Source organism: Rousettus aegyptiacus, unplaced genomic scaffold (genome assembly GCF_014176215.1).
Source record: "Rousettus aegyptiacus isolate mRouAeg1 unplaced genomic scaffold, mRouAeg1.p scaffold_m13_p_1, whole genome shotgun sequence".
Taxonomy (NCBI): Eukaryota; Metazoa; Chordata; class Mammalia; order Chiroptera; family Pteropodidae; genus Rousettus; species Rousettus aegyptiacus.
In genome coordinates this window covers 34,402,032-34,429,076 of record NW_023416284.1, presented here as the reverse complement: position 1 = coordinate 34,429,076, position 27,045 = coordinate 34,402,032, and the positions used below count along the sequence as shown (strand labels likewise).

The following is a 27,045-nucleotide window of genomic DNA, read 5'->3' as shown; positions in this document are numbered from 1 at the left end:
GGTGGAATCTATTATGGTTGCTGCACGTTGGTTTGCGTACGTACGTCGTGCGTCCTCAGGTGGGCGGGACGGGAGGGGTAGCTGGTGACGGAACGTGGAGACAGTGTGGGGGGCGGGGCCACAGCGTTTGGCGCGAAATTTCCTTTTCTCCACCTTCTTTCCATTCCGATCGAGGAGTTTACTTGGGCTTCAGTGTATCGCCGGGTGGCTGCAAGAGGAGTGCAGCTGGTTCAGGTGAGAGTTACTGCAGCTCCACGAGCTCCTGAAGCGGAGGCGGTGGGAAGTGGAGGGCTTGCGCCTAGCTTCATGAAGCTTCGGCGCCCAGTGAGTGTGGCGTCCAGTGGGTTGGAGGGACTGAAGAAATTGTTCTTTGTAGACGCAGTCATTCAGCAGATATTTACTAAGCGACTGCTAAGTGAGGAGCGTTCCTTTTCCACATCCTGATTGCTAAAAGGCTTCCCGCTACAGCAGCGACTGCGAGCTTGCAGAAGAGAAGCGGAAAGCCAACAGCATAGAGAACCATGAGCTTTCCTACCCTCACCGCCTTGAGACTCTCAGTAACGATCTTAACCACCCTTCTATCTGCATTGCCGTTGTGAAGCATCGCTTCTTTCCCTCCTTTGATCCATTAGTGTGACAAGCACCACAGGCAGTCGGAGCAGTGTTAATTATTACCCTATTTCACAGATATAGCACTTGAGTCCAGAGAGAGACTTGTCTAGGTCGCTTTTTGTGATTAAGCGGTCTAGGCGCCTACCCAGATCTTTTTCCAATTGAGCTGCTCTTAACTGCCGCGCACTCATTCATCCACTTTCTTTCCAGGAGAGAAATTTAATGGCACCTCTTCTACTTCCTAATGTAACCCTAGAATAGAAAGGCCTTATGTTTTGACATTTGGAAAAAACACTGGACTTAAAGGCATGAGATGCGAGAGTCTTATTCTGGGCAACCATCTGTGAAACTGCAATGATTAAATATGTCAGTTTTCAATTTTAGTTATCTCTAAAAATGGTAACCTCTTCCCTGCTGTACTGAATGCTTGTGAATACCAATGGAGGTTTCCAATGTGAGAGCATGGTTTACCAAATCCCCCTGCAATAGTTTTTAACCACAACAGAGGGCAATATGTGGACTTTAAAAGATTTATAAATACCCTGAAGTTGGATGCAAAATTGTATGAATTGTATGTGTGTTTCATAGCATTCATTAAATTAGTAAAAAACAGAAACAAAAAACACCACTGTCCCTTACAGATAGAGCAAGGGATTAAGAAAGTGAGGGAGTAAATTTACCATTTTTCACTTTCTCACTTAATCCTCAGTAATCCTAGGACATGCCTGGCACACCCAGGTGACTGATAACTATTGGTTGAATAAAAAGAGAGTTCTATTATCTCATTTTATGGGTAAAGAAATTGAGGCCCTTTTGACCTCTCAGTCACTGTCTAGGAAGCCTGCATTATTGAAATAAGCACATCAGAAATCAACTCTTTTAGGCATATATTTAACCTTATCCACTTTCACATAAGGTAAAGTAGGTAAAGAGCACAGTCATTGGAATCCAGCTACTTAGTTAGGATTTGAATTAAGGCTGTGCCATTCTGTGTAACACTGGGACAAGTTATCATCTTGAAGTGATAATAGCATCTGCCTTTCAACAAATGCTTATTGAGTGCCTATTGTGTACTTAGTTTAGTGCTCTGTGCTAACATTGTTCTAGGATTATTGTGAGGATTAAATGAGATAACTATAGCAAGAGTTTTGGCTCCACCTTGTCATATTGGCTCAATAAATATCTGCTATCATTATTTTTACTGTGACACTTTTATCTGTTTTCCTTGGATGTGACCCCTGGACTGGGTGGTATGCATGTTTCAGATTTTTGGTATCTGCAACATTGAGAGTGTGTAGTAGGTATCTCCTGGAAGCCAAAGCATTTGCTAGGGCAAGTCAGGCCTGCCTTTCTACCCCATTTATCATTTCTCTTGGGGAATCTTTCTGCTGATGGTGAATGGGATGAAATGCTGGGTCAAGGGTAAGAAAGTGGAGTGATAGTACAAAGGGGCCTGACATCTATGATTTCTGCCTCTTCAGAAGGACTCCTGATTAATTTTTTGAACTTTTCATTGAAAATTAACAAATCATAAATGTGCAGTTTAATGAGTTTTTTAATTGTCTGAATTTTTTAAATTTTATAATCTCTTTGAGCTAATCTGCCAGTTTTAGAAATAGCATGTCAGTTTTCTTAAAGAGAACATACCTATATATATATATATATGACATATTATTGATTTGTACACTTGAAACTCATTTGATTTTATTAATGTCACCCCAATAATTTTAATTAAAAAAAAAAAAGGGAACATACCTATGTAACCATCTAGATCGAAAAACATGACCAGCACCCTACTAGCACTCCACCCCTACGCCATCTGTTCGTTCTTCCTTTCAGTCACCTTGGTTACTTTTTATTGTGACTTCTAACACTGGAGGTTACTTTTACCTGTTTTTAAATCTTACATAAATGGAATTACTATAATGTGTATTCTTTTGCTGATTTCTTTAGCTCGTTATTTTGTGAGATTTTCCTCACTTTTTGTGCAGTTGTAGTTAGTTTAATTTTATTGCCTTCTAATGCTGCTATGAACATTCTGGCTCATATCTTTTCACAATGTGTATATTTTTCTGTTGGTCTATTCCATCGAAATTGCTGGGTCAAGGTTATTCACGGTTTAGTAGATACCACCAATTTTCCTATGTAGTTTTACCAATATACATGTCCTCCAGCAGTGTATGAGAGTTCCATCTGCTGTACATCCTTACTACACTTGGTATTGTCCTAATCATTTTCATTCGTTTATTCGTTTTTTCACCTGTTATGTGCCATGTTCTAACCTAGGCCCTGGTGATGCAATTATGAACAAGGTAGATAGACAAGTTTCCAAGATCCCTGTTCTTTTAGAAGTCAACATTCTAATGTGGAAAACAAAATAAATAAGAAAGTAGTATTGTTTTGATAAGAGTGGTATAATGGAACATTACCCTGAGGGGCTGAATTAGGGGGTGTGTGTGTTGGGGGGGTGGTGACTTTCTATTGGGTGTTAGTGAAGGTTTCTCTGAGGAAGTTTAATTGGAGCTGAGACATGAGCCATCCCTGCAAAGAATTGAAACAATATATATATATATAACAGCAACTGCATAAATGTGAGGGCACTAACAACCTTAGTTCCTTTGAGGTTTGGAAAAGCAAGCCTGGAGCAGGTTATGTACTCCAGGCCCAGATAATCCTCTTTCCTAACCCCTGCCTGCTCAGCCTAGAGTGAATCACCCACCTTTGCACACACATATGCATATTATCACCCCCCTCCTTATCCACAGTTTCACTTTTCCAGGTTTGTTACCTGCATCAACTGTGGTTTCAAATTATTAAATAAAAAATTCCAGCAATAAAAACTCCTAAGTTTTAAATTGTACATGGTACTGAGTAGCATGATGAAATCTTGTGCTGTCCAGCTCTGTCTTGCCCAGGACTTGAATCATCCTTTTGTCCAGTGTTATCCAGCTACCTGCTGGTTAGCCAGCTCCATTATCAGATTGGTTATGAGTGAGATATTTTGGGAGAAAGATCGCATTCACATAACTTTTATTACAGTATATTGTTATAATTGTTGTTGTTAGTTATTATTGTTAATCTTTTAACTGTGCCTAATTTATAAATTATACTTTATCATAGGTATGTACATGTAGGAAAAAACATGGTGGATGTAGGGTTCAGAATCCACAGTTTTCAGCATCTACTTGGGGGTGGGGAGGGGTCTTCAAACATATCCCCGAGGATAAGGGGAACTACTGTACGGTCTCATTGAATGCCACTTCTGACCTAGAAAAGGAATGTTAAATTTTATCTTGACTTTGCTTTGAAGGAGGATGCCTGCTTTAGTAAGCTAAAATATGACTGGATTTAATAGTTGGGGTATGGATTTGATGCCTTAGGTACCTTATTGATATGGACATAGTCCTTCCGTGTGCCAATTTTTGGTTTGAAAACATTAGCTCATTGTACCAACGTAATCAAATGTCAGAGAGTGATAAATCAGGCCATTTATTTTAAAGTTAGATTATTTAAGAGTTGTAGAACGTTTGCTGAGAGATACCAAGTTGCCACAAAGGACTCTTGCTGATATTCCAGAGCTTAGTGAGTACTTTGATTTACTTGAATCTCTCATTTGTATCTCAGTAGCCTAATTTGCCTAATTCATTGAGGAAAGGTGAAAAGTTCTAAGTTTACACATGACAGGTCCATGTTACAATAGCCATTAAAAGGAACATGTATTGAAGGTAAGTTAGTTTTACATATTTCCTCGAACGTATATTGAGAGTCAAACACTTTTACTGATTTTTTTTGTCAAAAGATTATATGAATCCAAATTCATTTTTTACTTGACCACAAGTCTTCTCGTTTTTACTTAATAACCTTCTTTGCTGTTTGTTCATTCCTGCAATGTACTTAATTGAAATTAGATTGAATTTAATCGTACTCTTGTGAATTATACTTTTGGTATTCTTAATAGCAGTCATTCAGGCGTCATTGGTAAGCTGTGTATTTACTAATGGCTCAATATCTTCTTTTTGCTAATTAGTTTCCACAAAGTATACCAAAAAAACCCCTTTTTAAAAAGCAGAAAATCTTATGGGTCAAAATGTTCCCAAGTAGACTGTAGGACATAATGCTACTGAACTTTAGGAAACCAGCTTGTTCGTTTAATCAGGATGTTAATATGCCATTCTAATTCTTTTGTTTTCAACATAGACTGAAATTATTGGTCCTATTATCAGTAATTCACACTAATTTTGTCAGACTGGATTAAAAAAATTTTTTTTACCCTAGTTTTGTCAAATTGTAGTTCCATAAGAAAAGCAATAAATTTATAAGAATGGTTTATTTTCTTTATTACTTAAACTTAAGATATTGGGTTGGCATTATTATTAGGACTAGTAGATTGCAGTTTCCAAATTTTAAAGAGGATTGGCATCTGTTTGGATTTTTTATTCACATTTCTGTTTTTGTCAGTAAAAATGCCTATTTTTTTTCATTTATTTTCAGCTATTGCACACTGCTTATATCTAGGACCTGTCAGCTGCAAAGAATAATATCCCTTACAACTGCCAGAGCAATACAGGTTAGTGACATTTTTTTCTTTTAATGTAAGTGGAATATGTGATAAAAACCATTGCCACTCTCTCAAATGCGTCTTGCATGTTTTTGCCTCTAGTCTTTGGAATCCCTCACTTCATTCCATCTTATCAGTATCTACTCATTATTCAATATTCAGTCAGAATATCCCTGTAGGAAGCTGTTCCTCCCTGAACAGCCATAGATCTGGTCCTCTAACTTAGAGTAGTCTCTCTGGCTCTTGGTTCTTTGCAGTATTAGTTGTCCTTTAGTGCATTTATATTTATCCCTTTCTAGATTGTAAGTATTATCAACGTATTTGCAACTGTTATTTCATTGTGTTTTAGTTTCAAGTTCTTAGATGTTTCCTACCTATCACTACCTTGTACCTAGTAAATACTTCTAAACATTTATGGTTTCATTTCTTATATATTGACCCTCCTATTTCCCTGGATAGGAAGAAACAGGTATAGTATAAGATGTACACAGACGATACTTAATTACCTATATTTGATCTTCAGAGAGCTTGACTTTTTCCTCAAAGAAAATATTTTCTAAATCTAAAATGTGTGGAATGGTAGCTGTGGCAGAAAAGAAAGCTGAACTCACTGAAGGTAGGGACTGTATTGTGGAATTCATCAGATTGTTATCACACTAACTCAGTGACTTTTTACACAGGAGCAATGACATACTATTCTACACGGCAGAAGACTGGACGAACTTATTCATGGGTTGGCAAGCCATTGTGGGATCAAAAATTACACTACCAAATCTATAAGTAAGTAATAGAGTACTTTGGTTGTCCTAGAAATAAAGCTTCTCCAGACTAAACTGTTAATAACTTGTATTTCACCTGTTCTAGTTACCACAGATTGAGGATTGAGGGACAGTAAATATGAATTGATTACATGAGAGATTTTGTTTGATGCAAGAAGATGGTAGCATAAATACACCAGTTAGTAATAGAGGAAGACATTATGTCAGGTTAATAAAATTTGATAAGTATGATAATGTCATATCTACTTAATGTCATATCTACTTGAGTTATTCTGCATGATAACAGGGTAGGATTAGATGTGCTATATCCTCCCAGCCCTAGAGATCTCTAACAATTTGATACTGTTATTGGGCAGCTTTCATGCCTTGGGAAACCTTTAGTGTTTGTTAATAATAACTGAGAGAAGTAAGGTTCATATCGCGACCTCTAGATTAATCATTAAATGCTAAAACAATTCATTCTACACATTTCATCTACTCTTGCATGTGAATCGGTTTTCAAATAGAATTGGTCAGCAGAGAGAGAAATTACTCAGGGGACTTTCTAGTTGGAGAGCACTTTTCTCTGCCTGGATTATCTGAAGAGCTTGGCCTACCCTGTGATTTCCTCACATGCTTCTGTTACTTCTTAGAGAAATGAATGTGATATCACAAGGTTGTTCGACTCCGATTCACATCCATGTTGGACAGTTCGTGTTGGTTGAGGGGGATGATGATGAAAATCCATATGTTGCTAAATTGATTGAGCTGTTTGAAGACGGTGAGTTTTGAGTTGAATGAAACCCATTTCTTGTCATCAGTAATTGGGAGGTGCTAGGCAGTGGAGAAGTGGGGCAGCTGCTGATTCCTCTGTTCAAAGCAGAATATAAAGAGTGTGAATCCTAGATTCTGATGTGGGGTCACTTGAACACTAGCTGTAACCTTTTCTTCACTCACTAGAGCAGTATTGGATAGGGGGCTCAAGAATTTAGCTTTTCTATTATTTTTAAGAATGGGTAAGAATGGCCATTAAGGCAGGATTTCTGGAATAGAGCAAAAGTATCTGAGGGAAGAAGGAAGAAAAAAATAGGTGATTTGCTCCCTGATAGAGACTTGTCCATTGATTTTGCCATGAGGAAGTTAGTAATGAATTTTGTAACTAACTTCTTAATGAGGGTGGAGGTAAGTTGTATTGGAAAGGTGTATCAGTTGATGTTCAGTCAAGAAAACAAAAACACCTAAGGTATTTTACCCAGAGACACTTATGTATAATTGTTGAAAAGGCTGGCGGAATAAAAGATATTGTTTCCCAGAGATCAGTAAGTAAAGATAGCCATTATTGCACCTAAGGCTGGAGGACCAAAAGGGAAAATAGTGTTGACCAGAGCCTGCAGATCCAGTCACTGCTTCAGAGCCTTTAACACTTTGCAAAGTAGAGAAGAGTACAGAAAGGTGGGAATAGGACAGAGCTCCAAAAGGAGGATTAAGAAGAAAGATAATAATTTGAAACTACACAAAACTGCCTCTTCCAAGAGCTAAGTGAGGAATGATGAGGTAGTTATTCCTATTGCAGTTTGTATGCCTAAAGGAAGGAACTGATATAATGAGTGAATAAAGATGTTTGTCCATTACAGTGATAAGGTTCTTGTAACTTGATTACTTCTGTAAAAGGGAGAGAACCATAGTACCTACCTTGTAGAGTTATTGTGAGGATTAAAAATAATGTGTTAATCGAGTATCATCAAGTGCCTATCACAGTGTCTGGCATATAAAAAGGGCTTAATAAAATATTTTCACATTTTCTTAACCTTTCCTTTTCCACCTCTCCCTCCTAGATTTTGAATCTTATTCCAAGAAACGTGCTCGAGTACAGTGGTTTATCCGATTCTGTGAAATCTCTCTTAATAAACAGCACTTGCTGGGCCGGAAGCCAGCTAAACAGGAGATATTCTGGTATGATTACCCTGCCTGTGACAGCAACATTAACGCCGAAACCATCATTGGCACTGTGCAGGTAGGTGATGCCTTGATTCTCAGTTCTGTCTTGAAACTTATTTTTGACTGTCTCCTAAACTGCTTAACTTCAAAGATGTTACTGGTTCTCATTTACCCCACAGAAATGAATTTTTTGATATTTGTCATCTTCTCTGCTCGTCTGCCTGCTTTATCTCAACAGATATTTATTGAGAGCACTTACCATGTGTTAGGAGTTTCCTGGAGTGAGTGACATTTAGGTTGTGACATGAGGGATGAGCAGGAATTAGCAAATATACCTCAGTGAGAAATTATATTTAGCTATAATTGTGGCAGACATGAAGTATTATAAGGCTGAATATGCTTGCTTACCTTCAGTAAATCAGTACAAAGAGTCCCAGTTGCTATAGGCAAATTTGCATTATCAGATTTTATGATAAATCAGATTCCAATGAGCTATTGGCTGAATGGAGCCACTGATTTGGAGACTAAGATACGGGTTATTCTTTGAGCTGCTTCAGGACCAAAATGAGATCATTGGGATGTGAAGTATGGTCACATGGTGATTTGGTGGTTGGTTTAATGGTAGTACAGAGAAGCTTTGGTCTGGCATGACTGTAGTCAGATTTTTCCAATCTGTGGGCCCAGCCTAACTTGCCAACTTAAATGATTAAAGAAATGAAAGGCAGTTGTAGAAGTTGAAGCAATAACATGGGTAGATCTGGAAATGCAGAGTGGGAAGAGCATGTTTAGGCAAGAGCTTGATGGTGGGAATGAGCAGGGCTATGACAAGCCAAGCTCAACTAGTGATGGAAGGCCATTTTGAAGAGTATCGAGCACTCAGGAGGTAAAATGGAGCTAGATTTTAGAAGGCATCGAAAATCACTCTTAAGTAATCTGAGCTTGCCATGGCGGGGAGCCATTATGAACTATTGAGCAGAGAGCATGCTTAGAGAAATTTTTGTGGGGAAATTTAGCATGGCTGAATAGAATGCCCTGGAAAAGCAAGCAACAAGGGATATAGATATGCTATGCCATGTCTGTGCCTCTTAAGCTTGGAAAAGTAATGTTTAGGTTAGGATACCAACTTAAATGTTTTTAAACCATAGCTCTCATGGAGCATTTCTTGGCTCTTTTGGTTATTTCTTCCTAACTACCCATCTTTCCTAAATTCAGGTAGTAGCTTTAGCCCCAGATGAAGTAATACCTAAGGATCTGAAAAATGATAAGACACTCTTTGTGAAACTATCTTGGAATGAGAAGATGTTCAGACCACTATCTCCAGAACTATTTTCAGAATTGGATAAGCTACAAGAAGGCAGTCCCACATGCCAGAAACCCACGAGAGCGAAGACTAAGAGCATAGAAAGCCCTTCTTGGACCTCAGCAGAGCATGCAGTCAAAAGGATTGAGTCAAGGCATTCCACCTCCAAATCACTCCAAACTCCTACCCATCCTGTCACCCCAAGGGCAAGGAAGAGGCTAGAGCTTGTCAGTAAGTGTGGAGTGGGTCACAGTGGGCAATATTGAGGCTAAAGCAATATCATAAAATAATTCATGCTACAGTATTAAGTTAGTGAAGGGGCGGGCCAGGTACTGATTGGATATGTTGAAATGTACATGACATAAAATTTACCTTTTTAATTATTTTTAACTGCACAGTTTAGTGCCATTACTATATTTATTTATTTATACATATATATATTTATATATATTTACATTGTTGCACAACCATCATCATCATCTTCCAACCATTAAACAATAACTTCCCATTCCCCTTCCTTCGGTAGCCACCATTCTACTTTCTGTCTCTAAATTTGACCACTCAGGGTACCTCTTATAAGTGGAATCATACACTATTGTCCTTTTCTGACTGGCTTATTTAAGTTAGCATAATGTCCTCAAGGTTCATTCATGTTCTATAATGTGTCAAAGTTTGTCTTTTTAAGGAGGAATATCCCATTGTATGTATATACGTTTTGTTTATCCATTCATTTATGAATAGGCATTTGTGTAGCTTCTACCTTTTAGCTATTGTGCCTAATGCTGTTATGAATACAGGTATACAAATAACCGCTTGAGTCCTTTTATTTTGGACATATACCCAGAAGTGGAATTGCTGGATCATATGGTGATTCTATTTTTAGTTTTCTGAGGAACCACTATACTGTGCACCATTTTACATTCTCACCCAACAGTGCACGAGGGTTCCAATTTCTTCACCTCCTCCCAACACTGGTTGTTTTTTATTTTTGATAGTAGCCATCCTCATAGGTGTGAGATTGTTGTTTTTCTCTATGATTAGTGATACCGAGCCCTATAATGAACCGTTTTTCTTCAAAATCTCTAAGGTGACACTGCTTTTAGATTCCTAGTGAAAGAACAAAGAAATATTTCTATTTCTTACGACTCTTGAAATCATACTGATACTTCTAGTCTGTAGACCACAAGGTTCTTCCCCTCCCTCCCATAATCCATAATTGTATCTCCCTTTTTCAGGAAGAAGAGCCCTGGTTCTCAGGAGCAAGCCTGATATACACAAAAGAGTTTCATGATAGCTATACCCATGCTACTACCAAATAAATTTTAAACTTTACCAATTAAAGTTTAAAATTTATTTGTGGTGCTTTATGCTTTTAGAATATGTTCCACTGAGGAAGTAAAGTTACTTTAATTTTTTTCTTCGGATGGTTATATTATTGGTAATATACAGTTAGCTCTTATTTCTATTTAATTTTTAGGGCTTTTCCTCGTCTTTGATTTTTTTTAGACATATGAAATATTAACCTAGTTAAAGAGTCAAAACTATTTAAAAGAAGTGTAGTTAGAGAAGCATATTTTCTTTACCCTTGCATCCTGTTTCTACCATCTTTTATAGGCAATCAATTTTATTAGTTTCTTGTTACTCTTTCCTGTGTTTTTTGAAAAAATCAACACACACATATATATGTATATATATATATACACGCACACACATACATACATACAAACATGCATATAATTCTATTTTCCTTTCTTATTCAGTAGTATTCAGTTGGGTAGCATGCTGTATATATACTTTTCCTATCTTACTCTTTTCACTTACAATGTATCTGAAATTCACTCTGGCTATTCTGAGAGCTCATCCTGATACATGTCATTAGTCCTTTTGAATTTTTTGTTTATATGCCAAGTTCATTGAGTATAAATTACGTGTATTCTTGATAGCTCTTTATTATGTTCTTAGAAACTGAACATAAATATATAAAACATTTGGAAAATGCAGAAAAATTATTAAAGAAATAATCTGTAATATCACCATTCAGAAATAATTGCAGTATTTTTTGACCGTCAATTTCGTAGGATGTTAAAAGTTAGGGTAAGAAACTGACACAATTAAATAATTAGAGGAAAGAAGATATGATGAGATTATTTTGGATGCATTGTTTTTGACAGGTGGGAAATAAGGTATAAAGGAGACTAGGACATTGGGACATTTTTATGTTAATCAAGACCTGAGTTTTCTTCATTTTTACCCCCCCCAAATTTAATAAATTTAATAATTTTAGCTTCATAGTCAAAGACCTCTATGATTTGGTCTTAGATAACTTTTTAAAGTCAGGATTATAGAGGTATCATTTACATACAGCAAAATTTCCCTTTTTAGTGTATAAACACATAGAGTTGTATAACTACCACTATAATCAAGATATAGGACAGTTTCATCACCCCAGAATTCTCTTGTGTTCCTTTATAGTCAACTAGCCCTTCCCTTTACTCTCAGCCTTGGGTAGGCACTAATCTGTTTTATGTCTCTATTGTTATGCCTTTTCCAGAAGGGCATGTAAATGGACTCATACTGTATGTAACTTTTGAGTCTGACTCCTTTAACTTAGTGTAATATATCTGAGATTTTTCCGTGTTGTTGAATGTATCAGTAATTTGTTTCTTTTTTATTGCTATGTAGTATTCCATTGTGTGGATTTACCATAGTTTATCTACTCCCAGTTTAAGGACATTTGTGCTGTTCTTAGTTTTTAGTGATTATGAGGAAAACCACCATAAACATTCACATGCAGGTACTTGGTGACTCTTCTCATCTTATCTGAAGCTACTCCCCACATACCATGTGCTGTGACTCTATGCCCATCCTTTCCTGCCTCATTGCCTTAGGTCACATCAATCTCATTTATATTCTGCACATCTCTCTCTTTTTTCCTTTTTAACTATTGAAATTTTGCCTTTCTTTCAAGCTCTAGCTCAGAAACCATCTTTATTAGCATGTAAGTGTTTTAGGACAATTATTTTGCTTCATATTATAAACATCCATGTATAGTATCTTCCCTGATAGACTAGAGTGTCCTGTGGTTGGGGATCAGGTCTCATTGAACTTTTGTTTCCTCCAAGCACCTAGCACATACCTTGCCGTTTTAACAGCTCAATTGATATCCGTAAATGAATGGCCGGGTTCTTGGCACCTGTGGTCTTGGTGAGGCGAGGAGCGAATCCAGATATGGTTCTGTGTATTCACTGAACCCAGCTGATTGCCCTGAGGGTTCTATCTTCTCTCTGTTGGTAGATATAATACAGGTTAAGAAAAATCTAGATCTTGGTGCTAACAGAGCCATTGGTATAAATGTTTTCAAATGCTGTTGAATGGGAGCTGAGGATGTGTGGTATTACCTTTGGTTGTATTCTGCTGTTCTGGTAGATTACTTCAGAGAAACATGATTGAACATTTATCTACAAAAGCTGACTTAATAGCTGATTTATCATTTTAAGTAGGAAAATCACCTGTGGAATTTAGGAGAGAGACTAAAAATAATTCAGCTACCTTTTGTAGGGGGGGGGGACATGAAATAGTTCAAAATATGGATAACTCATGTCTTTGTATAACTTCAGTGGATGAATTTAGCTATAATGAGATTGGGAGTGTTTATAGTGCTGGTTATAAAATTCACATGTGGTCGTGATTTTTTTTCTTGGGCTTAGGTTCTCCTAGGACACCTAATGCTAAGATTTCCCAGCAGACTTCGTGGGTTTCTTTGGATTCTCCCAGGAGAACTAAACAAAAAGTGGCCTTCTCTGAGATTAGCTCACCTTCTAAGAAGTCTCGGCCTGATGGACTTCAGACCTTGTCTCTGGCTCTGAAAGCCCCAGAGAAAACTGGAGAGATTCAACACTCTTGTGCTGAAGAGGACAAGAAAGCTTCACGTGAATGTCACATGATTCTGAGAACCCGAGTCTCAGCTTTGAAATTAGAGATTATTGGAGAAAGAAGCCTTACCCCTTTCCGGAAGGGGAAAAGATCCTCAGTGGTGCCTTCTGTGGTTCTGAAACCAGAAAAGATCAAAAAGAGGTGACCACGATATTACCCTGCCTCCCACAGAGCAAATCGTGATCCTTCACATGATATGAAATGTGTGGGTTGCAAATCTGAATGTGTCACAGAAATACTGAGCTTTTCCAAAACACAGGTTTCTGAGACTCTTCCCAGGCATAATGACTCAATCTCCAAATGTTTGGGCCCAGGAATCCACATTTTTGGAATGCTCTTTGGGTGATTCTGGTAAACCCAGCTATCGTTTGGAGAATCACTGCTCCAGAAGATAATTTCCCAAACCTGAATTCCTTCATAGTCGTGGATCTCATTACTTGCTGTGGTACTTTGCCACGTTTTAATAGTCATTTTTTTTTAGTCTTTTAAAAAATGGAAACCATTCTCAAATACTTATAGTATAAGTAGATAACACATCTAGAACAAAGTTTGCAGTTTGACGCTAGATAGTGTTTGTAAATAATGGGCTGCACAAATAACGAGAATCCCAAAATTACACATTTTGGTGTTTCCTGCTCAGAAACTCCAGCACCCAGTTCAATAGTTTAGATTGATAAATGCTTTGTACTTAATATATATCTGCATTTCTGCTAACCTTGAGCCTGGATGGACAGTGAATTCATAGAAGCATCAGAAACAAAAGAGGACAAGAAACTGCCTGGGATCAGTATATTCTGGTCTCTAGTTGGGGAGGTGGTGAGTCAGATTTAATTGATAAGTTTTAAGCAAACTTCAATCTCTGGGTCTGAATCAAACTTCAATTATAAACTTTTTAGCAAAGTGTAATTAGCTCCTTCCAAAGTATCTGTAAAATAATAGGAGCCAGTCGGGCCGCCTGACCATCTTCTGGTTCCTACACTGATCCCTAGTGCCCAAAACTGCTTTCCATAACCTTGCTATGATATCTTACAGGGAAGCAAAAGAACCGGAAGCTCAGGATGAAGCTACCTCTACTCTTCATCATATCCGCAGAAAGAGTTCTCTCTTGACTTTGAAACGGATTAGGCAGCAGCTTCGGTAAGAGTGTGCTTTGGCAGGCAGAAAAGCTCTTATCACTGCCATCTGTGATATCTATAATTTTATTTCTTAAAGCCTCTTATAGTTCTTGTTTGCTATTTGCTCTACCATTGAAATTCACCCTTTACCTAGTATGTCTGGAATTATGTTAGTTTCACATAAATGTCATTGTCTAAAAGGGGCAAGAAACACCGCCGTGGGCTTAGGTGGCTCCTAGGGCCCCATCATCATTACACCTAATAAGACTGTTAATGGAGTGCCTAAAAGCATGAACTTTGATTTTGATAGACTTGGATTTGAAATTGAGCTTTGTCATTTACTATTCTGTATAAACTTTGGAAGTTCTCTTAACCTTTCTAAGCCTCAATTCCCTCATCTATAAAATGAGAATAATAATATACAAGTCACAAAATAATATAAAGCTCTTAGCAGAGCAAGGAAGTGGAGCACATCCTATATTGCTTAGCCACAGGCGAGGCTCTGCAACAACTCTAATCGACACTGACCTGTTAGGGAGCTTCTTATTTAGACTTCAAACACTGAATATCTGAAAATAAGGTGTCCTACCATTCAGGGTTTTAGGTAATAGTGAAAATAACCAAGAAGAGGAAGAGTTTCTTCCAGCTGCAGAAATTTCAGACTCTGACAGTAAGGAGGAAGAGACTTTCGTGCCACGCCTTCCAAGGAGGACACAAGGTTGCATGTCCAGAAACCTTCAATCTTCTGTGACGTTGCCCTTAAAGAGCCCCACCAGGACACCAAAGAAAACCGTAAGGTTCTTTCAGCTTTATTTTCCAGTGAAGCATCCTTCTCTTAATTTAAAAATTAAATTTTAAAAATGTCTTGGATCACACTTTTAGTAATAGCTGGATTCTGAGCACAGGTATGTTGTAGTCAAAGCTATTACATTTGGAATATTCATGTAGAAAGGACCTATGTGAACCCTGGGAATGAAAATGAATCCAGTAGACAGTGATTTTTGAGTTCAAGTTCCTTTTAAGACACAGAACCAAATGGTCAAGGGACAAATTTTCAGAGGGAATGACAAGAACTGGCCCCTCATCTTTGCATTTCTCACAAAATTCAGCAGAGTGCTTCATGTATAATCAATGCTTAGTGGGCATTAAATTCAGGGCTGCTGAGCCATGTGTTGGTTTTGTTGTGTTAACGTGATACACATGAGAAACAGGGAGCACTTAGGTACTGGTAATGAACTGTGTGATGGTAAGTTGGAAGAAATAAATGGACTTTTGCTTCCTGTTTAACATTAGTACATTGAAAGCTATTAAGAGGGGCTTGCCATGTTCAGACGTGTTTGAGAAATGTGTAAACACAAATTGGCTTCATTATCACATGACTTCTCAAGGCCATTAATTTATTAATGTTATTGCAACCTTCAAACAGAGCATTAGAATATGAATCTTTGACCAGGAAACTTTTTTCATGGAACGTACTGTTCTTTGAAATACAATTTAAAAAAGCCTATTTAGGAGACTTTCTAAAGCTGATCTCCATTTTTCCAGATCAAGAAAAATGTAATTAGTCTTAGATTGAAGTCAAAGAAAGACCTCTAGGAAAGGAAATCCAATAGATCACTTTTGGACTTAGGCAATCTTACCTGGAGTTATGCAAATAGCTCACCTAAGTTCTGATATGATTGCATCTCCTGGGTCCATCCAGAAGAAGAGATACTGGGTATGAGGCCATCTTTAGCATATTAAAAAAGGTCAGAAGTCCACCAAGTTTTTGATACCTTTTTAGTAAGATTTTGTTATTCCTTTCCTCTTTTTGCCAGTTAATAGATGTTAAACTGTTAAACAGAGCCTAAGTGCTTTCTGCCTGAGAAAGAGGTAGAGAGGTTATCACTGTGTAGCCTGACAGAAAGCAGAGAGTAGGTAATTGAAATGCCCCCCACAGAAGGGAGTGCTTTGTAGAAACACCAGGAAGAAGAAGAGGTAGTAGGCCTGTTCTGGTGAGCCGGGAGCAAGGAAAACGAGAATAGTGCTATTAGCCCAGACTGACTGGTGACTAGGGTTTAAAGTGGAAAGATCTGGTGAGGTTTCTTTAAGTACGGTGTTGTGGATTGTGGAAGTCCTAAGATGTTAAAGTTTGACCATATTTTCAAACAAATCTAGAGGAGGATCTTCTGAATCAAACCCAGTTTATGTCTCCTACTCTGCCCTATATTTGGGCAGAGAAGTTAAGCTTTCTTAATTTTTTGTGTTTTTTTCAAGGTAATATTTTATTTTTAAATAGTATGTAATCTATACTTTCATTCATTGTTTCCTCAGGTTGATATTACTTTCAAATTCAAATACTGTGTGTAAATTAGAAAAAAATTGTGTTTAGACTATGAACAAAGTGTATGTGTGATATAAGGAGAGAGAGAGCGCGAGAATCATGGTACTTTCTACATAAAGGAACTAAGGCATTCAGCACCACTCTTTTTAGCAGGTCGTTAGGAATCAGATGTGCTAATGCTGAATGATGTTTTGCTTTCTTTTTATTTTGAATATGTTCTCTTTTTCTGAATACAGCCCAAGCCTAGAATGCCACATCGTGCCACTCCCCAGATCCGCAGCCGAAACCTGGCTGCCCAGGAGCCAGCCAACGTGCTGGAGGAGGCCCGGCTGAGGTAATGCTGCTTGTGGGCCCCTTTTAGATAAGAAGAAATGGGCTTCTGCTTTCATTCACATGAAACAGGAGTAATAATAGTAAAATGAATGTGTGTGCTTAGAGAGAAAGACCTCTCAAGCAGTGTCTGAATGAGCTAATGCAGACAGGTTCTAGAAGGAGTAACCTTTCATTCTATTGCCATCATTTTCTCAGGGATAGAAGATGATTAGTCAGGACACTGCTCAGTTATGGTACCATTAGAACAAATGGGGACTTTTAAAGACTAGGTCCTGTCAGAAATCAATTGAATCAGAATCTCTTATGGGATGAGGTCCAACCAGGTGATTTGGTTTGGAAAGCTTCCCAGGTGAGATGTACCCTTGGTTAGAAACACTGAGTTCAGTGATTTGGGTGGACAAAGGGATTATAAGGCCACGTGAAGGATTTGAGAATGAAGGTGTGCCCCTGGTTTTGTGATTAAATTTTCTTATAGAAACAAGAAAAGTCTTTTCCATCTGTTTTTAAGAAGATAGTGAAATGCTTTTAAAGTCCTCCTCTTCCTTCATTTAGGCTGCATGTTTCTGCTGTACCCGAGTCTCTTCCCTGTCGGGAACAGGAATTCCAAGACATCTACAACTTTGTGGAAAGCAAACTGCTTGACCATACTGGAGGGTGAGTCAGGGTGAGGCAGGCGGAGTGGTCAGGGGAAAAGGCCCTCACTAGTGTACCACCTTGATGTCAGGCGAGCAGGCAAACTTGTTGCTATACCTAAAACTTCTAAAGCAGCTTTTGTTGTCAAAGTAATTTCATAGGAATTATGTATTTCAGAGAAAAGTGGAATTGGCCTTCTTTGGGTAGGTAGTTTGCATACTGCATTGTTTATAGAATGAATGATTCTATATAAACAGGTTCTGCTCTGACCAGCTTCCAAGGATGGGCCTTTCTATCCCCACCTCCCCATTTCAGGAGTCTTTGTCCTTCCCTCAGGACATATTCACACACTACTAAACTGGTGATAGTGTGATGAAGCTGGCACAGACCTAGCCCATGGATCTTCTCTTCTTGCCTAGGTGCATGTACATCTCCGGAGTCCCTGGGACAGGGAAGACTGCCACTGTGCATGAGGTGATACACTGCCTTCAGCAGGCAGCCCAAGCAAATGATGTTCCTCCCTTTAAATATGTTGAAGTCAATGGCATGAAGCTGACGGAACCGCGCCAAGTCTACGTGCAAATCTGGAAGGTAAGGGAAAGGTTTACTTAATTTTGTGCCTATGACATGTTTTTAGTATGCTCGGCATTCTCCTGAGTGTAGAGGTAGGTAGCAAGGGCAAGGAAGGCAGAATTTCTATCCTCAAGGACTTTAAAGCCTAGGGTCTTGATATGAATTATTGGAAGCCAGTATTTAACCAATATGTTGGAAACCATTCACACACAGGAGGCATATGGTAAACAATAGAAAAGGGATTAGAGGTAGACCAGAGTTTGAACCTCACTCTTTGATTCATTAGCTGTTATCTTGTTAAAAATAATGTCCAGTTATAAATAGAGTCATGCAGTAATGATTTTGGATTGGCTTCTGGGACCAGTCTGTGGTTCATTTGTATTTCAGTCAAATTATTGGTACCTTCTCTTCTAGGTTAAAGTTAGGCTAGAGTGTAAAATAGAGTATAGTATACTGCAGTCCTCAGACTAAAATAGTTTCCTCTACGTGCAAATTTAATTTTAATCCCAGGACAGCGAAGTCTTTACAGTTTGCTATACCTATTTTCTCCCAATGCAGAAGCTGACAGGCCAAAAGGCAACAGCTAACCATGCAGTAGAACTGCTGGCAAAGCGATTTTGCACCCAAGGGTCCTCTCAGGAAACCACTGTGCTGCTTGTGGATGAGGTAAGGAGGTGCCTACAGAAGGAATAGAGAAGAAGTGGCGTGGTTCTTGATTGGGATGTTCTGGGAGCAAATACTGGGCAGGAGGGAAGTTGTCCTGTCTCCCTTCTTCATTCACCTGAGCCCATTCTCTGGTGGCAAGGCATATGTCCTTTGACTTCTTTGCTACTTTTGTGGCGTGACCTGAGAAGCGCATGCAGCTAAAGCAGTGGTAAGAGGTTTTCGCCTGGGCCCTGGCTCCATCTCTGATTTATGTTGCATTTCCCTCCATTTCCCTGGCAGCTCGACCTTCTCTGGACTCAAAAACAAGACATAATGTACAATCTCTTTGACTGGCCCACTCACAAGGATGCCCGGCTTGTGGTCCTGACCATTGCCAACACCATGGACCTGCCAGAGCGCATCATGATGAACCGGGTATCAAGCCGACTGGTAGGTCCTAAGGCCAATCCAAGCTGTTCTTACAAAACCATAAGCTGAGCCAAGGAGTTCTGCACAAATGAATACATAGGAAACAAAAGTAAATGGGAAAAGTAAGAAATGTGGTTTTTGAAATTCTGATAATTTTAAATTGGAATGAAATGTAACTATTGCGTGATTTGCTGCAAACACGTCTTAGTGTTCTGCTATCTGTGCACTCTTAAAACTGCAGAGTCCTAGAGGTTTAATTATTAAAAAAAAATATATTTTAGCACTTACCCTTGCTAGGCAGTGTGAAATGCATCAAGTATAGCAGTGAACCAGGCAGATGCCCTGTAGACCTGTGGTTCAGCTGGAAGGATAGCATCAGGTACTGATAACCATGGTGAGTGAAGCCATGCCCGTAGAGATGACAGAGCTGAAGATCCTCCCACCCACTCTAATTAGAGCGTTTCTGCTTCTATCTACTTCTAAATGATTCTGTTAGGATGAAAGGATCTTTTAAACTAAATGAAAAGTAGTCGAGAACTACTGTTCTACAGGATACCACTGGCCATTGTCAGTAACGAATTGCTGGAAGCAGAGCAGTGATAGTTCCAGCCTGAAATGTGTAAATTGTTATATGGAACTTGGAAATCGGGTTTGGGGACTAGATGGTGGCTTTCCACCAAGGCTATCAGGGCAATCAGTGAACTTTTTTCCTCTGTCATCTTGGCTCACCAGGGACTCACCAGGATGTCCTTCCAGCCCTATACTCACAGCCAGCTGCAGCAGATCCTGGTGTCCCGACTCAAACATTTAAAGGCCTTTGAGGATGATGCCATCCAGCTGGTAGCCAGGAAGGTAAGTCACCCTCAGGGAGCTCCTAGCCATACCTACAAACCAGGTGGCAAGTCTTTGCTGAGCACCTGTCAGTGTGAGATCCTATACTTGGTGCTCTGAGGATGAAGAGAAATTTAGGAAGTCCTATAAAAACATACAAAAAATAGAAACAAAATTCTGAAAATTTTCTTAACCTTATTGCATAATTAATTAGAAGGCTATGACTATGGTGGGCTTATATACAAATGAAGATTAATTGATTCAGGCAGTAGGCAGCTTTGTGTAATGAAAAAGGCAGGGTATTTAGAAAAACCTGGTTTGAATTCTGGCTCTAACACTTAAGAGGCATGTGGACCATTATAGGAAAGTTATTTTAAAACTTTCTAAGCCTAAGTTTTCTTCTCTGAAAAATGAGAATAATACTAGCTACCTCATAGGGTCATTGTGAGAATTAAATTCAGTAATGTCTGTAATGTGCCTAGCAAGGTAAACGTGTTTCCACGGTAGGTATAAAGTTTGGACTACCTACATTCATCAAGCACACTAGGAAAATGCCAGCCAAGATTCCACTAAGACTAGTCTCCAAGGGTGCTGAGGAACAAAGTAGGTTAAATATCTGCTTCAAGCTGAATGTAAGAAACCACACATCCACAGTATTTCAGCACTTAAAAGAATTATAAACGTATTTCTAGTGTCTTGCCCAAAACCATGTGAACTCTGAATGCCTATAGCAGCAGCACTTGTAACACCCGCTCAGAGCTGGCTACTTAGTGCATTAGGTACTGGAGTCAGGTGAGCCAGGTATGATGCTTGTCTTTGCTTTCTAGGAGAGAGATCCTCAAAGTTACCATTTAACCCTCCTCTTGGGTAGTTTTTCACTTCTACTATCATGCAATTTCTAAAAATTCTTTTTTTCTCTGAATGGTCTTTATTATGCCATCCTGTTTATTTGAGGTGGTCATCTCCCTTTTCCTCCAAGATGCTTTTTTCTGTTGGTTTATCTTGCATTTTTACTTTCCTCACATGTCTTGGTTGTCCACTCAGGTATAAGAGTGGAGATGACAAAAACTTATTGAGAGCTCTGAGCACGAGTGAGACTTGTTCACCATGAGCTTTACCAGGTTAATCTGAATGGGTCAGTTTCCATATCTTCAGCTCTTCCCTATTGGTATGGTCAGATTTCCCAGAATATGCTTGCTGGGGGAAGTGTTTTGGGGGTGGGAGTGTGGGCTGGAGTCAGAGAGGGTAGAGGTCTTCAAATTCATCCCACGAATAGTAACAGCGTTTAGCAAGGGACATCCCCTCCACTGCGGCACTACTCGTGTCATTGCACTATTCAACTCTGCCCTTGTGTCACCAAAAGTGGCCGGCCATGCATAGTAGGTAAAGGAACACACATAGCTGTGTTCAAGTAAAACTTTATAAAAACCTGTGGCAGGCCATAGTTTGCTAACTCCAGATCCAGGGCATCAGTCTTAACTTTCAGCCATTCCTCCTTATTTTAGCTAAACTTTCCCCTTTACCTCCAGTTCCAATACCATTAACCCCGAGCATTTTGAAGTTTTGTGTGTGTATGTAATTTAGATTTGTTCCTGGACTCCTCATGACTGCTGTAGGAATTGGCTTTTTTCAGCCTAAGTCAACCACTACTCTGCCACCTCTGTCTAACTTGCAGAATTATATTGTTTACTCCCGTTGCTTCTCTTCCTTTTAGGGTTCATGGTCTTTCATTAACATATCAGAAGGTATCAAATTTGGATGCTGTTTTTACCTAAAACTCTTGATTGTAATTTCAAACTTCTCTTTAATTACTTTACATATAAAGAAACATACTTATTTTATATTCTGCATCTTATAATTACGATATCTGAAGTCTTTGTGAGTTCAATTCTATTGATTGCTGGTTCCCATGGGTACATGGCCTTGTTTCCTTGTTATTGTGTCTTGGTTATTTTTTCTTTTTTGCTGCGTGTGCATACTTTCCTTAGAGCTTTATCTGAGAATTAATTGAAAACTGGGTTGAAGTTGAGTTCATTCAGATTTTGTTTTTGCTTCTGTCAGTTACTGAGGGGCACTGTCAACTGGGGCCATTTTAAAAGAAAATTCTCCACTTGAGGTTTTTAGGAGACACAACGTAAATCTGGGCTCCAGATCCATGTGAGAGCTTGTAGTTGCAAAGACAGGGGTTTTTTTGTTGTTGTTGTTGTTTTTGGGGGGGGGGGTTTGTTTACCTTACACCACCTAGCACCAAAGTCAAAACAGGCCATTTTTCTTGCCATCTCTTCTGCATAATGGGTCCCTCGTTCACCTTTACCCTGTAATGTCAGGTCTTTAGTTTATGCAAGGTCTTCTCTTAGATTCCATGCTTTGTGGACCTCAGATTTTTCTTTTGTCTCCTTTACCACAGCAGCCGGGTGCTTACGGTCACCAAGGTTCACAGATACTCGTAGGATTAGAACTGTTTTGCGTGGTTTTTTTGCCTCCCAGTGTCCCCTGTCCACTTCGTTTTTAGGCCTCTGCAGCAGCTCTTGAGTACACACTGTTAACACGGTACTGCTTCACAGCCAGTGGTGATGGTGATTGGAGGAAAGAAGTGATAGGGTGGAAACATCATGGGACATCCTTACCAGTTGGATGCAGGAGGTTAGAGGAAGAAAAGACTATAATCTGATACTCATGTTTCTGCCTTGGGTTATTGGAAAAGCGATTTTTGTTTTGAATGTCTTAAATTTGAATTCCGAAGACAAATATGTACAAAATATTTAAAAACTCCTGCAATTCCACTTTCCGGAAATGACTATCTTTGTGTGTTGTGTGTGTGCAATTTGCTTTTTTAAACCTAATGTAGCAGGAATTTTAGAAGGAAATAATCATTTTGGCAAGTCATCAGGCAGGTCGTTGTCTCCTGTGATGGTTATCAGGCCATTGGTAGGGATTGCTAGAAAGTACTGGGAATAAAGAAACGGAGGCCACAGTGAGTCTAAGGATTACTTTAGTGAAATTTAAAATGCAAGTGGTGTGAGTCATTTTGGGGGAGGGTATAAGGTTCTCCGGAAAGGGAGCCCAGGAGCCAGCTGCTCAGCCTTTGCGCATAGAAAGGAAGGAGCAATAGTGAAGCTACTGGCAATGTGGGTTGGTCTGATTAATCTAACCACAGATGCTTCTAGGTCCTCCAGATTTGTGGCTTCCTTCCCTCTTGATTCTGGTTGTTTAGCTATTGACCAGGCAGTATCCAAAATTCACCACATGCTGTGAGGGAGGCTCAAACTGTGGCTTTATCTCTAAAATAGGCTCTGCTTTAACCTCTTGGTTCTGGCTGGCTGCTTATGGGGGCACATTTCTCTCTTCATGCAATGACAACCTTGTGTTTCCAGACATTTCAATATGATCTTGGGCCGTTAGATTTCATTTTCCTAGTCTTAAATAAAGCTGAGAATTTCTGCCTTTTCTACTGTGGCGTTATCTGTAAAACTGAGACAGAGATTTGGACTCAGGGAAGAGGCCTAACTAGGCACGGTAGACAGTTATGTGCTACAGAATAGTGTTTTATCACCTAGCAATGTCCTATCCATTATGAGACCATAGCACAATGCAGTACTCACCTGTTTATGGTGAAGCTGGTGTAAATAAACCTACTGTGCTGCCAGTCATAAAAGTATAGCAAGTACAATTATGTATAGTACACAATACTTGGTAATGAGAGAATTTTCTTGATTCGTGTATTTACTATACATTTTATTGTTATTTTAGAGTGTATTTCTACTTAAAAAAAAAGTTTGCTGTAAGACATGTTACAAGGCAGCAGCCTCATCTCGTGTTTATCTCATCTCCTGATTGTATGATTTTTCTTGTGCTTGATTTAATCTCATGTTTTGTACAATAACAGGCTATATAGGTTTGCAGCCTAGGAACAATAGGCTATACTGTATAGCCTAGATGTGTAGTAGGCGATACCATCTAGGTCTGTATAAGTATACTCTGTGATGTTCACACAGGGACAAAATTGCCTAATGACACATTTCTCAGAATGTATTCTCCTCACTAAGTGAGGCATGACTGTGATCATTTATATCTGAGCCTCCACCAGGTCCCCAGCCAGGGCTAAGTACTTACCTTTTTTAGCTGAACACAGAATCTGTTGGTTTTTCTCCTGGGCTGAGATGGCAAGGGGACCTCAAGGAATAAAATGTTCCCTCATGTAGGTAGCAGCTCTCTCTGGAGATGCACGACGCTGCCTGGACATTTGTAGGCGTGCCACAGAGATCTGTGAATTCTCCTACCAGAAGCCTGACTCCCCTGGCCTGGTCACTGTAGCTCACTTACTGAAAGCCGTGGATGAAATGGTTTCATCGTCATACATCACTGCCATCAAGTAAGATGCTGCTGCTTCCTGACCCTGGACATTCCTTGAAAGACCGCTAGAGAGGGCCACAGTCTGGGAAGGCTGTGGAAGCATGTTTCCCTTTTTAAGTTTTTATATTGAACCTGCATTTTCTGAAGATGCTGTCTTTTTTCTTAAGGGGCATAGTCTCGTCAGGGAGACATAAATGTAAACCCAATATAATATTTTGAGATTTGGGGGAATAGGGGGAGGGTTCTTGCTGCATAGTATAGGAAAAAGTAATCCCCAGTTTTCCCCTCTTCCCTTATGATGCAGAATAGCTTTTTTAGCTTTCTTCTAAGCTGTTGGTGTAGCCACTTACAAGAACTCACATCTCTTCCTTTTCTTTAAGAAATTCCTCTGTTCTGGAGCAGAGCTTCTTGAGAGCCATCCTTGCAGAGTTCCGCCGTTCCGGACTGGAAGAAGCAACATTTCAGCAGGTAATTGATCTCCTTTTTTCAGATCCTTCTAGATTTTGGTCTGATGCTTTTAAAGTATGCGTAACACTGTGTCAATCACTGTGTAACAGTTCCTCTATTATGTGCCACCCTGATAATGCTAAAGAATATCAGGTAAACACCTGTTTTTATGTGATATTTTATTGAGTTGTGTGAGTAACTAGTTTCTGTACATTAGATTGAAGGTTTACTAGTAACTGGTTTCTGTATATTAGATTGAAGGTTTACTATGTGCCAGATCCTGTTCTAGAAGTGGGAGATTCAGAAATGAATAAGTCAAACGTTACTACCCTAATACAGCCTATGGTATAGTGAGGGCAAAGTTTTCAGAATGAGCTATGTTTAAAAACATCATGAAGATCAATCCAAACATTGTTGAAGCAGCTTCCATTATATCCAGTTAAAGGAAGCATTAGGTCTTGTGCCTGAGTCGTTTATTTAAAACTGGTTTTCATAGGCAATGGGCTGCCTTCTTAAAGGTGTTTGAGTCTGCACCTGGGAGTGTGTGTGTCTGTGTAAGAGTATGTTTTAGATAGAGAGGTCAAGAAAACATTTCCTTCCAACTACTTCTTCCTTTCAACTTTTCTTTACTTCTTTAAATTCTTTTTAAACATTTAGTTGCTTTTGATGTTTCGTGTATTATTATTTTCCTTGTAGAGCCCGAGACAGCTCCTCTATAGACAGTGACTGTCATTTTAGTTTGTGAACACCCTAAACATCTACAATGTGCCATTAACTGTGATAGGAGCCAGGAACCAGTCTTGGTGGGGGCAGGGGTTAGGAAATATACTTATAAAGATTTAGAGTAGAAAGTGATTAGGAAATGCTACAGACCTGCCTGACCTACTTGGGGCTTTGGGGTAGGAATCTGTTTCCAGCTACCCTCCTTCCTGTCTTTGTTCTGTATTCTCTCCGGGCTTTGATTTTCCAAGGGTCATGCCTTGGCACTAGTCCACTGTATCTGCTAAGGAAAATGCCTTCTAGCAAAATTTGACTTGAATCACAATCTCAATTGTGGAACTCTCAGTCCCTGTGTAAGTCACAATTACTAGACATTTTATATCCATTAACTCCTATTATAATACACTTAATAGATTAAATCTGAAGCTCAGAAAGTAAAATAGCTTGCCCAGGATTTAGGTAATTGATAGAATCATGATTCACACCTGCTGTTCTCTGATTCCGAGATCAATATTGCATTATGTCCCTGCATTTGTGCCCCATTGGGGCACCCATTGATGCCTTTTGGGGGTATCGAGCATCCTGAACCAAAAATGTTCATTTCTTCCAAAAGAAGAAATAAGTGATCAGATGTAGACCCAGGATCTTTCTTCTCTTGACCTTTCCAGCAACTGACCTCAGATATGCGCTTTGTTTCTAGGTATACAGGCAACACGTGGCACTGTGCAGGATGGAGGGTCTCCCGTACCCCACCATGTCAGAGACAATGGCAGTGTGCTGTCACCTGGGCTCCTGCCGCCTCCTCCTTGTGGAGCCCAGCAGGAATGATCTGCTCCTTCGTGTGCGGCTCAACGTCAGCCAGGATGATGTGCTGTATGCGCTGAAAGATGAGTGAAGGGCCTCATAAGGCAGGACTGTGAGCTGCTGTTTTTAAAGGGCCTGATTTTCTTTTTCTGTGTATGTGGAATTATTGTGGCGAAGTGTATGGAATGGAAATAACTATCGTGTAGTTTGGAATTTTCCATTAAATAATTTGTCTTTTCCAGAGTGTTTGGGAAATTTATAATCATTACAAACATCAGATTATAAAATCAAACCATCCTTCCTACAATAAGCCCTCTTCTCCTTCTAACTTATACTTCCATTAGTAGTCCTGTCATTTAATTGTAACATACCATGTATATAAGTATCTGCATACAGTTACTGGTGTTGATATAAAATAGTTCTGGGAGAATATGTAAGAAATTGGTTATATTGGTTGCCTCTGAGAAAGTACTGCATGGCTGTGATCAGGGGTTAAAAGAAGACGTCCACTGTATGTTACAATGTATCTTAACTTTTGGAAAATGTGAATGCAACAAACTTGGTTTATGAAAAACAACTGCGGGAAATAATATCAGTGATAAGTAATCCCTAGCAACAAATAGCTAGAAAATGTAATTTTAAAAAGGCACCATTTATCATATAAATAAATCTTTAAATAATAAAAAGACTCAGATGGCACAGAAACTATAAGGTACCTAACAATGAAGCTAATAAAGAGA

At 39.1% G+C, this 27,045-nt stretch overlaps 1 protein-coding gene across 1 annotated transcript; it reads left to right on the top strand.

Moving 5' to 3' along the window:
* Positions 1–107: 107 nt before the first annotated feature.
* Positions 108–26,549, top strand: ORC1 (origin recognition complex subunit 1). The gene is made up of 18 exons (XM_016120288.2): positions 108–234; positions 5,104–5,179; positions 5,851–5,950; positions 6,582–6,709; positions 7,764–7,942; positions 9,079–9,397; positions 12,874–13,240; positions 14,132–14,236; positions 14,811–15,006; positions 16,774–16,871; positions 17,423–17,524; positions 17,923–18,094; positions 18,635–18,742; positions 19,022–19,171; positions 19,883–20,002; positions 24,184–24,353; positions 24,715–24,802; positions 26,202–26,549. Exons 3-18 carry the CDS (start codon positions 5,856–5,858, stop codon positions 26,394–26,396), a joined length of 2,592 nt encoding a protein of 863 aa, XP_015975774.2. The 5' UTR covers positions 108–234; positions 5,104–5,179; positions 5,851–5,855; the 3' UTR covers positions 26,397–26,549.
* The last annotated feature ends 496 nt before the right edge of the window (positions 26,550–27,045 follow it).

Excerpts from the sequence above, each read along its gene's own strand:
- ORC1 (XM_016120288.2), top strand. The coding sequence starts at position 5,856 with ATGACATACTATTCTACACGGCAGAAGACTGGACGAACTTATTCATGG. Across the intron at positions 9,398-12,873 it reads GAAGAGGCTAGAGCTTGTCA|GTTCTCCTAGGACACCTAAT; the intron begins GTAAGTGTGGAG and ends TCTTGGGCTTAG. Across the intron at positions 14,237-14,810 it reads CGGATTAGGCAGCAGCTTCG|GGTTTTAGGTAATAGTGAAA; the intron begins GTAAGAGTGTGC and ends CCTACCATTCAG.